This window comes from Cebus imitator, unplaced genomic scaffold (genome assembly GCF_001604975.1).
Source record: "Cebus imitator isolate Cc_AM_T3 unplaced genomic scaffold, Cebus_imitator-1.0 Scaffold54, whole genome shotgun sequence".
NCBI lineage: Eukaryota > Metazoa > Chordata > Mammalia > Primates > Cebidae > Cebus > Cebus imitator.
The window spans coordinates 5,205,040-5,217,557 of NW_016107369.1; the positions used below are offsets into that span (position 1 = coordinate 5,205,040).

General features: G+C 42.6%; 1 protein-coding gene across 4 annotated transcripts in view; it reads right to left on the reverse strand.

The window, feature by feature from the left end:
• Nucleotides 1–3,000: 3,000 nt before the first annotated feature.
• COQ6 (coenzyme Q6, monooxygenase) overlaps nt 3,001–12,518 on the reverse strand; it is a 14,666-nt gene continuing 5,148 nt past the window's right edge. The window contains exons 3-13 of one of the 4 annotated variants that reach the window (XM_017528681.2): nt 11,985–12,043; nt 11,561–11,684; nt 8,027–8,157; nt 7,218–7,325; nt 7,074–7,136; nt 6,778–6,885; nt 5,200–5,298; nt 4,588–4,790; nt 4,392–4,507; nt 4,051–4,217; nt 3,001–3,282 (exon numbers count right to left, since the gene is read on the reverse strand). In XM_017528681.2, the coding sequence (XP_017384170.1) occupies nt 3,253–3,282; nt 4,051–4,217; nt 4,392–4,507; nt 4,588–4,790; nt 5,200–5,298; nt 6,778–6,885; nt 7,074–7,136; nt 7,218–7,325; nt 8,027–8,157; nt 11,561–11,684; nt 11,985–12,043 (1,208 nt within the window). In that variant the 3' untranslated portion in view covers nt 3,001–3,252. Of the gene's footprint in view, nt 3,283–3,558; nt 3,598–4,050; nt 4,218–4,391; nt 4,508–4,587; nt 4,791–5,199; nt 5,299–6,777; nt 6,886–7,073; nt 7,137–7,217; nt 7,326–8,026; nt 8,158–11,560; nt 11,685–11,984; nt 12,044–12,518 lie in introns of those variants that run through there. The other 3 variants (XM_017528682.2, XM_017528683.2, XM_017528684.2) reach the window with 3 other exon arrangements.

The following is a 12,518-nucleotide window of genomic DNA, read 5'->3' on the forward strand; positions in this document are numbered from 1 at the left end:
CATTTTTTTTTTTTTTTTTTGAGACGGAGTCTCACTCTGTCACCCAGGCTAGAGTGCAGTGGTGCAATCTTGGCTCACTGCAACCTCCACCTCCCGAGTTCAAGTGATTCTCATGTCTCAACCTCCTGAGTAGCTGAGATTACAGGTGCCCACCACCATTCCTGGCTAGTTTTTGTATTTTTAGTAGAGACAGGGTTTCCATCATGTTGGGCAGGCTGGTTTCGAACTCCTGACCTCAAGTGATCTGCCTGCCTCAGCCTCCCAAAGTACTGGGATTATAGGCATGAGACACCATGCCCGGCCTTATCTTGCACTTTTGACATTATCATCCCTTCTCATCTGCCCTGTAATGCTCTTGGACCTAGAAGATCTCCCTGTGGTCTGGCCCCTTTGCCTTGGCTCTTAACCTCTAGCTTCTTTCCAGGAGTGTTTTTATTTCCCCAAACTTGTGGCTTTCACAGTAGACTCCCTTTCCATCCTCTCTCACACAAAGGATGTTAAATATGCCTGGCCCTCACACAGTCCATGGAGAGCCTTATTTTTTAACATTACTCCATTGAGTCAATAGTTACCATCTGGTATGTGCAAGGAACAAGGCAAATTTCTGTATCCCTGTCCCTGAAATTCTTGTTGTCTTTACTTTGTGGAATTATCTTCAGACTTCTCACACTGACTTTTATTACTAAGGTCACCTTTATACCAACTGCCTTCCTCAAAAAATTCCTATAATGAAATAACAGAATCTTGAGTTGGAAACAGCCCAAAGAAATAAGCCAATGTTGTATTCAATGCAGAATTCCCTAGAATTTCTAACAGGTTGTCATTCAGCTTCGGCTGAGGCATGTTCAAACAGCTTATTCCACTTGGGACCACACTGATGTTAAAAAATTGCTTATCTTGAGCTGAAAGCTACCTATCTTCTATGTGGTCTTAGTTCTGGCTCTAGTCTCTCCTTCCAAAATCTTTCAGTATTTTGGAAAAAAGCTCCTCCCAAGTTTTTTTTTTTTTTTGAGACGGAGTTTCACTCATGTTACCCAGGCTGGAGTGCAATGGCGCGATCTCGGCTCACCGCAACCTCCGCCTCCTGGGTTCAGGCAATTCTCCTGCCTCAGCCTCCTGAGTAGCTGGGATTACAGGCATGCACCACCATGCCCAGCTAATTTTTTGTATTTTTGGTAGAGACAGGGTTTCACCATGTTGACCAGGATGGTCTCGATCTCTTGACCTCGTGATCCACCCGCCTCGGCCTCCCAAAGTGCTGGGATTACAGGCTTGAGCCACTGCGCCCGGCCTCCTCCCAAGTTTTTTATGAGTGACATGACTTTTAGACCGCTTTCCATCTTTGTCAAAAAAAAGTAGGGTGCCAGACCAGTCACAGAATACTAAATGTCATCCATGTTTCCTCCAGTAGAAACCAGTAGTTTTACAAGAGGTAATCTGTGGGCTTGGTGCGGTGGCTCATGCCTGTAATCCTAGCACTCTGGGAGGCCGAGATGGGTGGATCACGAGGTCAGGAGTTCAAGACCAGCCTGGCCAAAATGGTGAAACCCCATCTCTTTTTTTTTTTTTTTTTTAAATAGAGGTAATCTGTGTTCATTAAAGACTCTTCCAGCTTGACAAATGCAGAGATGTAGAAATCTCTGGTCTTTAATCACAGCAGGGGCCATTTTGTAAAGCATACATACTGTCCAACAGACTCCTTTGATCATCCTGTATACCTTCGAACTCTAGGGTAGATGCATATTCTAACTCCAGAAACTTATCTGTATCTATTTTGTTAATTTTGATTAGACCTTCTGGAGAATTAGCCAATTTGTCCATCATACAAACAGTTTGGAATGAGAATTTAAAAAAAAAAAAAAAAAATTTTTTTTCTGTAAGGCCCATCCTGCCTGCAGTAGATCCCTTGGGCTTTTTGTTAAGGGGTCCTACAGATTCTAATAGTTTCCTTTTTGCAAATGTGTTAATATATTTAAAATACTTAGGACATGGCCTGGCACATGACAGATGTTGTGTTTAACAACACTGTAATATGAAGAACATCCTTGTGGGTCAATGGAGGTGTGCCTTAAAATTCTTCATCTTGCCCAATTTTGTTTGCATATTTCTGGAGAGTCTGTGTCCTCCTCACCTAGGCCACCTTTCCATTTTTTGTGAAAGATGACCTTGTCCCCAAAGCCTCCACCAGCAGTCACGTAGCTTTTCACAGCAGCTGCCATCTTTAAGTCTTTTTCCTGAGATTCCAGGAAGATTATGACATTGTCACTTTTGTGTGGTAGAATCTTTTAAATCTTCTGCATTTGCCTGAAAAGTGCCCCTGTAGGACCAGATTTCTCATGGCTTTAAAAATTATTCCCAAGAATCCCTTACTTGGTTCAAAAGCAGACTGTTTCTCCTCATTTCATCTTCAAATCAGACTTCTGGGCAAGCTGTTCTTTACAGTAAGCAAATCCACGACCTAAAAATCTCTTAAAGAGGCATCTCTGGTCTTGTGAAGAGACCTCTTCAAAAACCCACTGTAAAACTCCCCTCCCTCCAGCTGGCCACCAGTCTGCCACCAAACAAGAACAAATTCTGCTGCTAATCAGTTTCCTTTGTGATCTGGTTCCTGAGGTTTTTGGATCTGTGCAATGAATTATTTATTTTATTAAACAGACAATGGTGTCCCAGAGAGGAACCATAAAATGGAAATCTGGTGCTGTGATAAAGTAATAACTAGCATTAATAAGATCTGGTTTTCTTTTCAGCAAGTCCAATGTACCTGTAACAAAGGTTAAAGCAATTTATATTTAATTTGCATTCTGATGTTAATTTTTAAACAGCAGTTCTAACAAAAATGTATCAACTGAGTATTTCTAATTCTTACCTCTATCAAAAAACAACTATAAATCTATGACCAGCACTAAATAAATAAATATATATATATATATATATATATATATATATTCTCTTTAGAAATGATTGTTAACAATTAGAAATGAGTGAGACAGCACCTGATGGGTTGTTTTAGTAATAAAAAGCTCTTTTCAACCAAATTGTAAGAGTCTTCCTTCGAAGTTTTTACCTTTGGTCTGGCTAATATACTCTCCTCACAGCAAACTGTCATTATTTGGGTGCCACAGGCCCATTAAATAAAGAAGAAAAAGAATTCTAATGTAAAGTAAATTTATTAAATTAGATCTTGAAAATATGTATGATGGTCTTGTGGCAGGATGTTCTTTTTCATCAACATAATCTTTAGAAGAGGAGTACTCATTTGCTTGCGAAGGCCATAATCTGTTCCTGGAGAAAAGAGTGAGTGAAACTCTTAACATTGTAAGGTGAAGAAAATAACTTTAAAGTATCTAAGGTGATTAAAGCAAAAACTTAGCAAAAAACCATGTAGATATCCTTCCCAAGAGTCCATTTTATTTCAGCTAAGAAAATATATACATATATATGAATATACACATATACATTTTGGAGACAAGATCTCACTGTGTTGACTGGGCTGGAGTGCAGTGGTGTGATCATAGCTCACTGCAGCCTCAAACTCCTGGGCTCAAGCAGTCCTCCCTCCCCAGGTTCCTAAAGTGCTGGGATTACAGGTGTGAGCCACTGCACCCAGCAGAAAAAAAATATATCTTTAAATGGAAGTTCTCAGGGACGAAACCAGCCAAGCAGCAAAAGGAACTGAAACATCTTCATCATTAGAAAACCCTATTCATTATTTTTTTCAAGTGACAGGCTGGGTGACAGAGCAGGACCAAAGTACAGTGATGTGATCATAACTCGCTACAGTCTCAAACACCTGGACTTAAGTGATCCTCTCATCTCAGTCTCCTCAATAGCTAGGACTACAGGCATGCGCCACCACACCCCCTAATAAAGTCCTTATAGGTAAAGTTATTGCTTAGATGTAGGCCGTAACACCTAAAAGCCTAGCAAGTACTTTTTTGCTTATAACCCTTGGGAAGGTAGATACATAAAGGTAATTGTACAGCCAACAAAATTAATTCAAAGAAGTTAAGAGCTGTTTGCAAAGTCATTCCTCTGTGAGCAACCTCTTACCTTGAGTGGAGACGCTGCATTTGTGGCCTGCAAGCCCCACGTCCTGAGCAACACAAGCGGGGCAGCACTGGTGGAATAGAGCCTTTTTAATAAGTCTGTAGCAGCCAGAAGAGCAGTGTTGTGACGCTGTCTGTCTGTTTCATAACCTGTGAGGTGGCTCATGGAGCCTGGAGGACAGAGGAAAGGTTAAATTTCTAATCTATTAATGTTTCCTTTCCTCTTCTAGCAAGTCAGATATATTTTATGTCCACTCCCTCTTGCTACTGTGGGCCATTTTGGGGCCCTGATCTTGCCTAACTATATGACCTCTGGATACTTCTCCATAGTACCTGAATCCTTACCTAAGTCCTTCCCATTGAAGGCTGCTGTACTGAGGTGATGGGCCAAGCTGGAGATATCCCCAAAGCCCATGTTGACACCTTGTCCTGCAAGCGGATGGACTCTGTGGGCTGCATCCCTAAGAATAAAGCAGAGTTCAGGTGAAATCTCTAGCAGCAAAGTGAGAGGTGAGTGGCCCTGCTCTGTTAATCATCTTACCCAATGAGTGCCACCCGAGGCCTGACGTACTCAGCAGCATGTCCCAACCCAAGAGGAAACAGAACTCGGCTTTTGGCATCCACCCTTGCTACGCTTGGGGGCAGCTGGCGAGCCGAGACCTTAGTGGGCTTCAGAAGGCCAACAGCGTATTGCAGCATAGCGCCAGCTGTGTCGATGAAGTCCGTGTGGTCAGCATCACTCCACTGAGCAGCATCAGCCACAAGACAAGATGAAATTTGAGTAGCAGGGAATTAAAAATTCAACAAAGAAACCTTGTTTGTAACCAAAGCTTAGGATAATGCTACCTAACTTGCCTACACTGATCTTGATCACAAGTGATAAGCCCCTCAAGTGCAAAGCTCAACTTCCCATCGCTCCCCACAGGTTTTAGGATCAAGCTAAACTGCACATGAGCTGGTCCTTGCCTACCTCTGAGCTTCACCTTTCACTAGTCCCCACCCTCAACCACGCACCGGCCACAGTGTAGCTCATCATAAAATATCCTTCTACCTACATGACTCTCCTCTGCTTAGAATGCCCATCTCTGTATTTCATTAGGATAACATCTCAGAGCATCCAGAAGATGCCACCTCTTTTTGTAACTCCTCCAACTTTTCCGTTTCCTCCTGTATGCTTCCACAGCATCCTATACATACTTCTATCACTACTGACATTGTCATTTATGGTCTTCCTCACTTGACTAGGAACTTCCTGAAAGCAGAGACCATTCTCAGTATCTCCAGAGCCTGCTACATAGAAAGCACAATTAATGGTGAATGACTGCACTGCAGAGGTCCTAGACCTCTAAGTAGTGATACTCAGGGTGGATACTGTTCACTATTTATCTTGGAATCACTTAAGTATGTTCAGTTCCTTTTATTCTTCTTGCTACTACAGAGCAGTGGAGTCTCGGTTCTTTGTTATGAAGGTAGCAGGCCTTAAGTGTCATTTAGGTTCCAAAAATAATACTGGTGCCCATATTATCTGAAGGCTGTGTCTACTCCAGAATAATTAGTATTTGTTGAGCACCTACTATGTACTAAAGATACTCCATGTATTTTTAAAAAGTTCTCTCATTTCGAAAGTCTTTATTCAAAATGAGAAAACTTTTAAAAAATACATGGAATATCTTTAGTACATTGTAGAGAAGTTGGTGACACTATTTCCATTTTTCAGGAAATTAGCAGGTCGAACCAGTATTGAACCCAGATCTGTCTACTAAGCTTACTTTTTAAGCACCATGCTGAAATTCGCTGAGCCTTTCCCTAGGAATACTTCCAATGAATCAGGATTTAAAGGTTTAGGTAGGCCAGGTGCAGTGGCTCACGCCTGTAATCCCAGAACTTTAGGAAGCCAAAGTGGGCAGATCACCTGAGGCTGGGAGTTCGAGACAGCCTGACCAACATGGAGAAACCCCGTCTCTACTAAAAATACAAAATTTGCTGGGCATGGTGGTACATGCCGATAATCCTAGCTACTGGGGAGTCTGAGGCAGGAGAATCGCTTGAACCCAGGAGGTAGAAGTTGCAGTGCGCTGAGATTGTGCCACTGCACTCCAGCCTAGGCAACAAAAGTGAAACTCCATCTCAAAAAATAAAGGTTCAGGTAACTGGAACCTAGCAGAACTGTTCAAAATGATCAAAGTGTTGCAGCTTCAAAAAAAGGTCAATGCTAACCACCACCCAGGCAACTGTTTTAGTCAGCCTAACAGCAGCCCCAGACCCTCAAAAGGTTATGTTATTTCTATTGTTTTACATTTCCCTGTATGCCCTCCTTCACATAATCCAAACCAACCATTATCATTATGAAGGGACCGATGAATGCTTACTCCTTTTTCCTGACTCAAAACTACTTTTCTGGCTGGGCGCAGTGGCTCATGCCTGTAATCCTAGCACTTTGGCAGGCCAAGGTGGGCAGATCACTTGAGGTCAGGAGTTTGAGACCAGCCTGGCCAACACGGTGAAATCCCGTCTGTACTAAAAATACAAAAATTAGATGGGCGAGGTGGCATATGCCTGTAGTCCCTGTAGTCTCCTGCTGAGGCAGGAGAATCACTTGACCCTTGGAGATGGAGGTTGTAGTGGGCCAAGATCAAGCCACTGCACTCCAGCCTGGCAAGACTGTCCCAAAAAAACCCCACCTTTCTGTATCTTCCCCTGCAACACATCAGCTGGATAAGTTGATACTCACAAAGGCGGAGTTAACGGCATCCACAAATTGTTCCTCATCCATGCTAACTAGCTCTGCTGCATGTTCATGGGATGTGGACCAAACCAAGGAACTCAAGGTGTCTGAGAGCTGTGTCAAAAGAACACCAATACCAAGGGCTAAGACTCTTCTGCACTTGGGAGCTCTCAAGCATAAAAAGACAAGAAGGAAACATAAAACTAGCCTGGGAATATTACCTTGAAACCAGAAAAAGGCTGAGAGAAAGTGAAGAGGAAAGGCTGCATGCATGTGGGCGGACTGGCCAGAAGGATTCTTACCGGGAGCAGAGCAATGGGCCCAGAAGGAAGAAATCTCTGCCAGGCTACGTTGTTTTCTGTGGCCTGCAACAGAGAGGAGAAGAGTTTTTCTGTGAAGTACCTAGTGCCTATGAAGAGTCCCCAGATGGCAGCTCAGGATCTTACCTCTGATAAATGCAGAGTAGCCACAACAGCAGACTGGTCATAGTTCCAGCTCACATTCTGGATTCCAGCAGCCTGTCGTACTCCTGAGTTGTGACCATCTGCACCTATCTGCATGGACACACAAACCTGCTAAATCTTATAGCCTTTTCATAAACTGCTTCAGAAGTTTTTCTCTGCCCCCTAAAGTTTCCTCTAGCTCTGACTGTTGGTGAGGCCACTCTGTGGCAGGATACTTCCATCAGGCCTGCTTCACTCACAGCCCCTAGAGGCGGAGCCCCTGCATTTTGCCACCTCAGCCTTGGCCAACAGAGCCAAAGCTGGACATGACTCAAAAGGTACCAGCTATGGGGTTAACTCAGCCAGGCTCTCCTGATATTTGAACTACAGCAATGAGGAAAGTTTCAGTATGGGGCACGCAGTAGAGCTGAATAGTTCTGATGTAGGGTTAGGAATGGCTGCCAAGTAAAAACGGAAGGTTGTGAGCAGAAAGGAGAAAAATGAGAGGCAGGAGATCAATGACCACAGACTCCTCAGAGGGAAAGAACAGCTGCCATTCACAAAACTCTGGTGCCTTCCCTGGAAGGCCCAGCTGTCTGTTACTTCACCACCTAAGACAGCCCATGAGATCGCTTCCTGCGTAGGATTTACGACGAGAGCATCTCAACCTGAGTTGGCTTGAATGGGTACTGTCTTTATAACCAAAAGCTTTGCCTAAAATTAAACTATAACTTAGATCTAAAACCAGAGGCCCTAGAATCTAGGATAAGATGTAGATATACAAGACCCCTAGCAAAATAAGAATCAACTACCAACAATTTGGTCTGGAAGGTGCTGCCATCACCTAGGGTAATATGAACCCAAGGGCTGCAGTCTGCCATAGGAAATGGACAAGGCCAGGTATAGCGAATGGCTTTGCTCCTGTAGAGAACCGTCACTCGGTCTGGGGAGGTCAAAAGAGAGAAAAAAAAAATTAGAAAGGTGGGCTACATAGGCTGAGGAAAAAGCTATGACTAAACCTAAAGCAAGGTCCCAGGACAGCAGTGTCTTGATAGTTAAGATTAAAAAAAAAACAAAAGTAATTAATGCTGTGGTCTGTGAGCTAATAATAATAATAAATGACAAGCCACAGAGATGGCTCAATGTCAAAAAATAAAAAAAAGGCATTTAAGTTCTCAATGAACTCTGTCAGAGGCAGTCTTTCTTACGGTCCACATGCTTCTGCACCTCCATTTTTACCCTACACCTAAATGAGCCCATGTGTGCTTTCACAGTAGACAGGCTGGGAACACCGTAGGCTGAAACAAATCCTATACAAGATTTTCTTCCAGCTGGAAATCATTTTATTTTTCTGGTCATAAAAACAATATGCTCTGTGGCCCCAGGCCTACTGTAACTACTGTGAGATACCACTTCAGTCTCACTAGGATGGCTACAATTTTTTTTTTCTTTTTTTTTTGAGACAGAGTCTTGCTCTGGCACCAGGCTGGAGTGCAGTGGCGCGATCTTGGCTTACTGCAACCTCCACCTCCGGGTTCAAGCAATTCTCCTGCCTCAGCCTCACCAGTAGCTGGGACTACAGGCACGCACCACCATACCCAGCTAATTTTTGTATTTTTAGTAGAGACAGGGTTTCACCACTGTTGGCCAGAAAGGTCTTGATCTCCTGACCTCATGATCCGCCCGCCCTGGCCTCCCAAAGTGCTGGGATTACAGGCGTAAGCCACTGCACCCAGCCAATTTTTTTTTAAAAAAAGGAAAATAAGTGTTGGCAAGGTTGTGGAGAAATTGGAATCCTTATATACTGGTGGGAAAGTGAAACTGTACAGCCTCTTTATGACAAGACCATCTCAACTTGAGCTGGCTTGAATGGGTACTGGTCCTTATGACCAAAAGGTTTGCCTAAAATTAAACTATAGCTTAGATCTAAAACCAGAGGATTTAGAATATATATAAGAGTATATAAAGAACTCCTACAACTCAAAAAGAGAAATAATCCAATTTAAAAACAGGCAAAAGATTTTCAACAGACATTTCTCCAAAGTGGATACACAAATGGCCAGTAAGGACATGACCATATATAGATCAATATGCTGTATGCACCCAGGCACGGGTAGCTAACTCTTGTAATCCCAGCAATTAGGCAGGCTGAAGCAGAAGGATCACTTGAGCCCAGGAGTTCAAGACCAGCCTGGGCAACATGGTGAAACATCTCTACAAAAAATCAGCCAGGCGTGATGGCATGTACCTGTAGTGCCAGTTCGTCAGGAGGCTGAGGAGAGAGGATTGCTTGAGCCACTGCACCCCAGCCAGGGAGGACAAAGCAAGACCTTGTCTCAAAACAGAACAAAACACTCTCCAAAAACATCAGACTATACATCATTTACAGCTTTTTCTATGTCAGTCAGTCATCCCCTCAACAAAGCAATTTAAATAATAATAGTGAGCTAGCTGTAAAAGTTTGGAAGACAAAGGTTAAGGGGGGCGGGGTGGAATGACCTTAAACTAGTCAGAGACAACTGCAGTTACAGCTTTGGTGTATGGCTTTCCTATGCATGTACATGCACACACACGCAAGTGTGATCATATGACCCAATATATTACAGAATAAATTTCTAAGTTATTAAATTTTAGATCCAAATTATCTTTAAAAGCTGCATCACGGTTCATTACATGAACTACTATCCAAAATCAAAAAGCATTTAAGTTGCTTCCAATTTTTCTCTCTCTAGAACACCAAGATATTTGCAAATCACATAACTGATAAATTTATATTCAGAATATGTAAAGAACTGTAAGTCAACAACAAATAATCCAATTTAAAAACAGGCAAAGATTTTGAACAGACATTTCTCCAAAGTGGGTGCACAAATGGCCAGTAAGGACATGAAAAGATACTCAGCATCATTTGTCATTAAGGAAATTCAACAACTACCATGAGATATCACTTCACTCTCACTAGGATGGCTACAATATTTTTTTTCTTTTTTTTTTGAGATGGAGTTTCGCTCTTGTTACCCAGGCTGGAGTGCAATGGCGCTATGTCGGCTCACTGCAACCTCTGCCTCCTGGGTTCAAGCAATTCTGCTTCGGCCTCGCGACTAGCTGGGATTACAGGCATGCGCCACTATGCCCAGCTAATTTTGTATTTTCAGAAGAGATAGGGTTTCTCTATGTTGGTCAGGCTGGTCTCAAACTCCTGACCTCAGGTGATCCACCCGCCTCAGCTCCCAAAGTGTTGGGATTACAGATGTGAGCCACTGCGCCCAGCCAGCTACAATTTTTTTTCTAAAAAAGGAAAACAAGTGTTGGTGAGGATGTGGAGAAACTGGAACCCTTATATACTGGTTGGAAAGTGAAATTGTACAGCCTCTTTAGAAAAAAAGTTTGGCAGCTTCTGAAAATGCTAAACATAGAATTATTATATGACCCAGCAATTCCACTTCTAAGTATCCAGCCAGGAGAAATGAAAACATGTCCACACAAAAACTTGTACACAAATATTCACAGCATTATTTACAACTGCCAAGTGGAAACAGCCCAAACGTCTATCACTGACGATAGTAAGTGGGTAAGCAAAATTTGGCATATCCACAAAATAGAACGCTATTCAACAACAAAAAGGAATCAAGCTGATACAAGCTACATGGATGAATCTCAAAAATACTATGCTCAATGAGGAGTCAGACACAGATGAATACATGTTATATGACTCCATCATATGAATTGTCCTGAATAAGAAAATCTAGAAAGACAGAAAACAGATTAGTAGTTGCCAGGGGCTAGGGGTGGGAATGGAGAATGAATAAATGGGTTTCTTTTTGAGGTGATGGTTGTGGAACTCTATAAATACACTAAAAGTTACTGATTTGTACACTTAAAATGGGTGAATTTTATGGCATGCATAACTGAATAAAACTGTTTTTTTTTAAAAAAAAAAACAATCCTGGCTGGGTGCGGTGGCTCACACCTGTAATTCCAACACTTTGAGAGGCCGAGGTGGGCAGATCACTTGAGATCAGGTGTTCAAGACCAGCCTGGCCAACATGGTGAAACCCCGTCTCTACTAGAAATACAAAAATTAGCCAGGCGTGGCGGTGGGTGCCTGTAATCCCAGCTACTTGGGAGGTTAACACAAAAAATCGCTTGATTGCGCCACTGCACTCCAGCCTGGGCAACAAGAGCAAAACTCCATCTCGAGGGGGAAAAAAAGAACAACCATGAAATAATCATCAGAGGATTTCTCTATGGTGGACACTGAATATCTGTAAAAGAGATCCTTTCTTCCAGTAAGTCCTAAGCAGTTCACTTCCCAATGAATGCAAGATGGAAGATGGGGGCCTCACCAGACACAGCCTCCAGCTGCTTAGTGAGAGCATGCATGATGACATCATTCTCCACGATATAGCCCATGTCATCTAAATTATCCTTATCAAACATTATCAGGGCCTCTGAGCAGGCATCCCACACCTGGAAACAAAATGAGAGTTTGCATTAAGACCAAGAAGGAAACATCACTCCAGTCAGAAACAATATTGCCTTCCCAAGTGACCGAGCAAAAAACCACAATTTGTCAGCCTCCCTGGCAGAAAAATATAAAATAATACAAAAATTCTTCTGGGAATGCTTCTCCCCACTTCCTCGGACTGAATGTGAACCTTGTCTGATTCCTCCTACATTCACAGAACACTTGGGAGAATGTGCACTCAGATATCTTAACACAAGACTGACCAAGACATCTTAACGAAATTGAAAAAGATAAAGGGGCACCTGCATTCGCCGAAAAGCTCTGTATCTCATGTTGCAGATATGGTCCCAGGCACCAAAACCTACAAAAGAAAGGATCTGTAGACCAGAGTGACCTCACAGAGACCTGGGCTTCCCCTTTGTCCCTCCATCCTGTTCCATAGGAGGCTGTTTTCAGTGTTCTTTAATAATACTCTCCACTTCTGTTTTGTTTGATGTTAGCACCTAAGCTACTCTGTTCCCCAGTTCCAGCATGAAAAAAGACCCAGCTTCCATGATCAAAAGGCCAAATCATATAAAGGGGAAATAAGAAAACCAAACCCATATTGTTCTTTATCTTCATCATCTTATTGAAATTATAAACATCCTAAAGACAATTTTAAAAAAATTATTTTTACAAAGTGATTTCTAATAACTTGAAACTTTTTATTTATTTATTTTTAAACGGAGTTTCGCTCTTGTTACCCAGGCTGGAGTGCAATGGCGCGATCTCGGCTCACTGCAACCTCCACCTCCTGGGTTCAGGCAATTCTCCTGCCTCAGCCTCCTGAGTAGCTG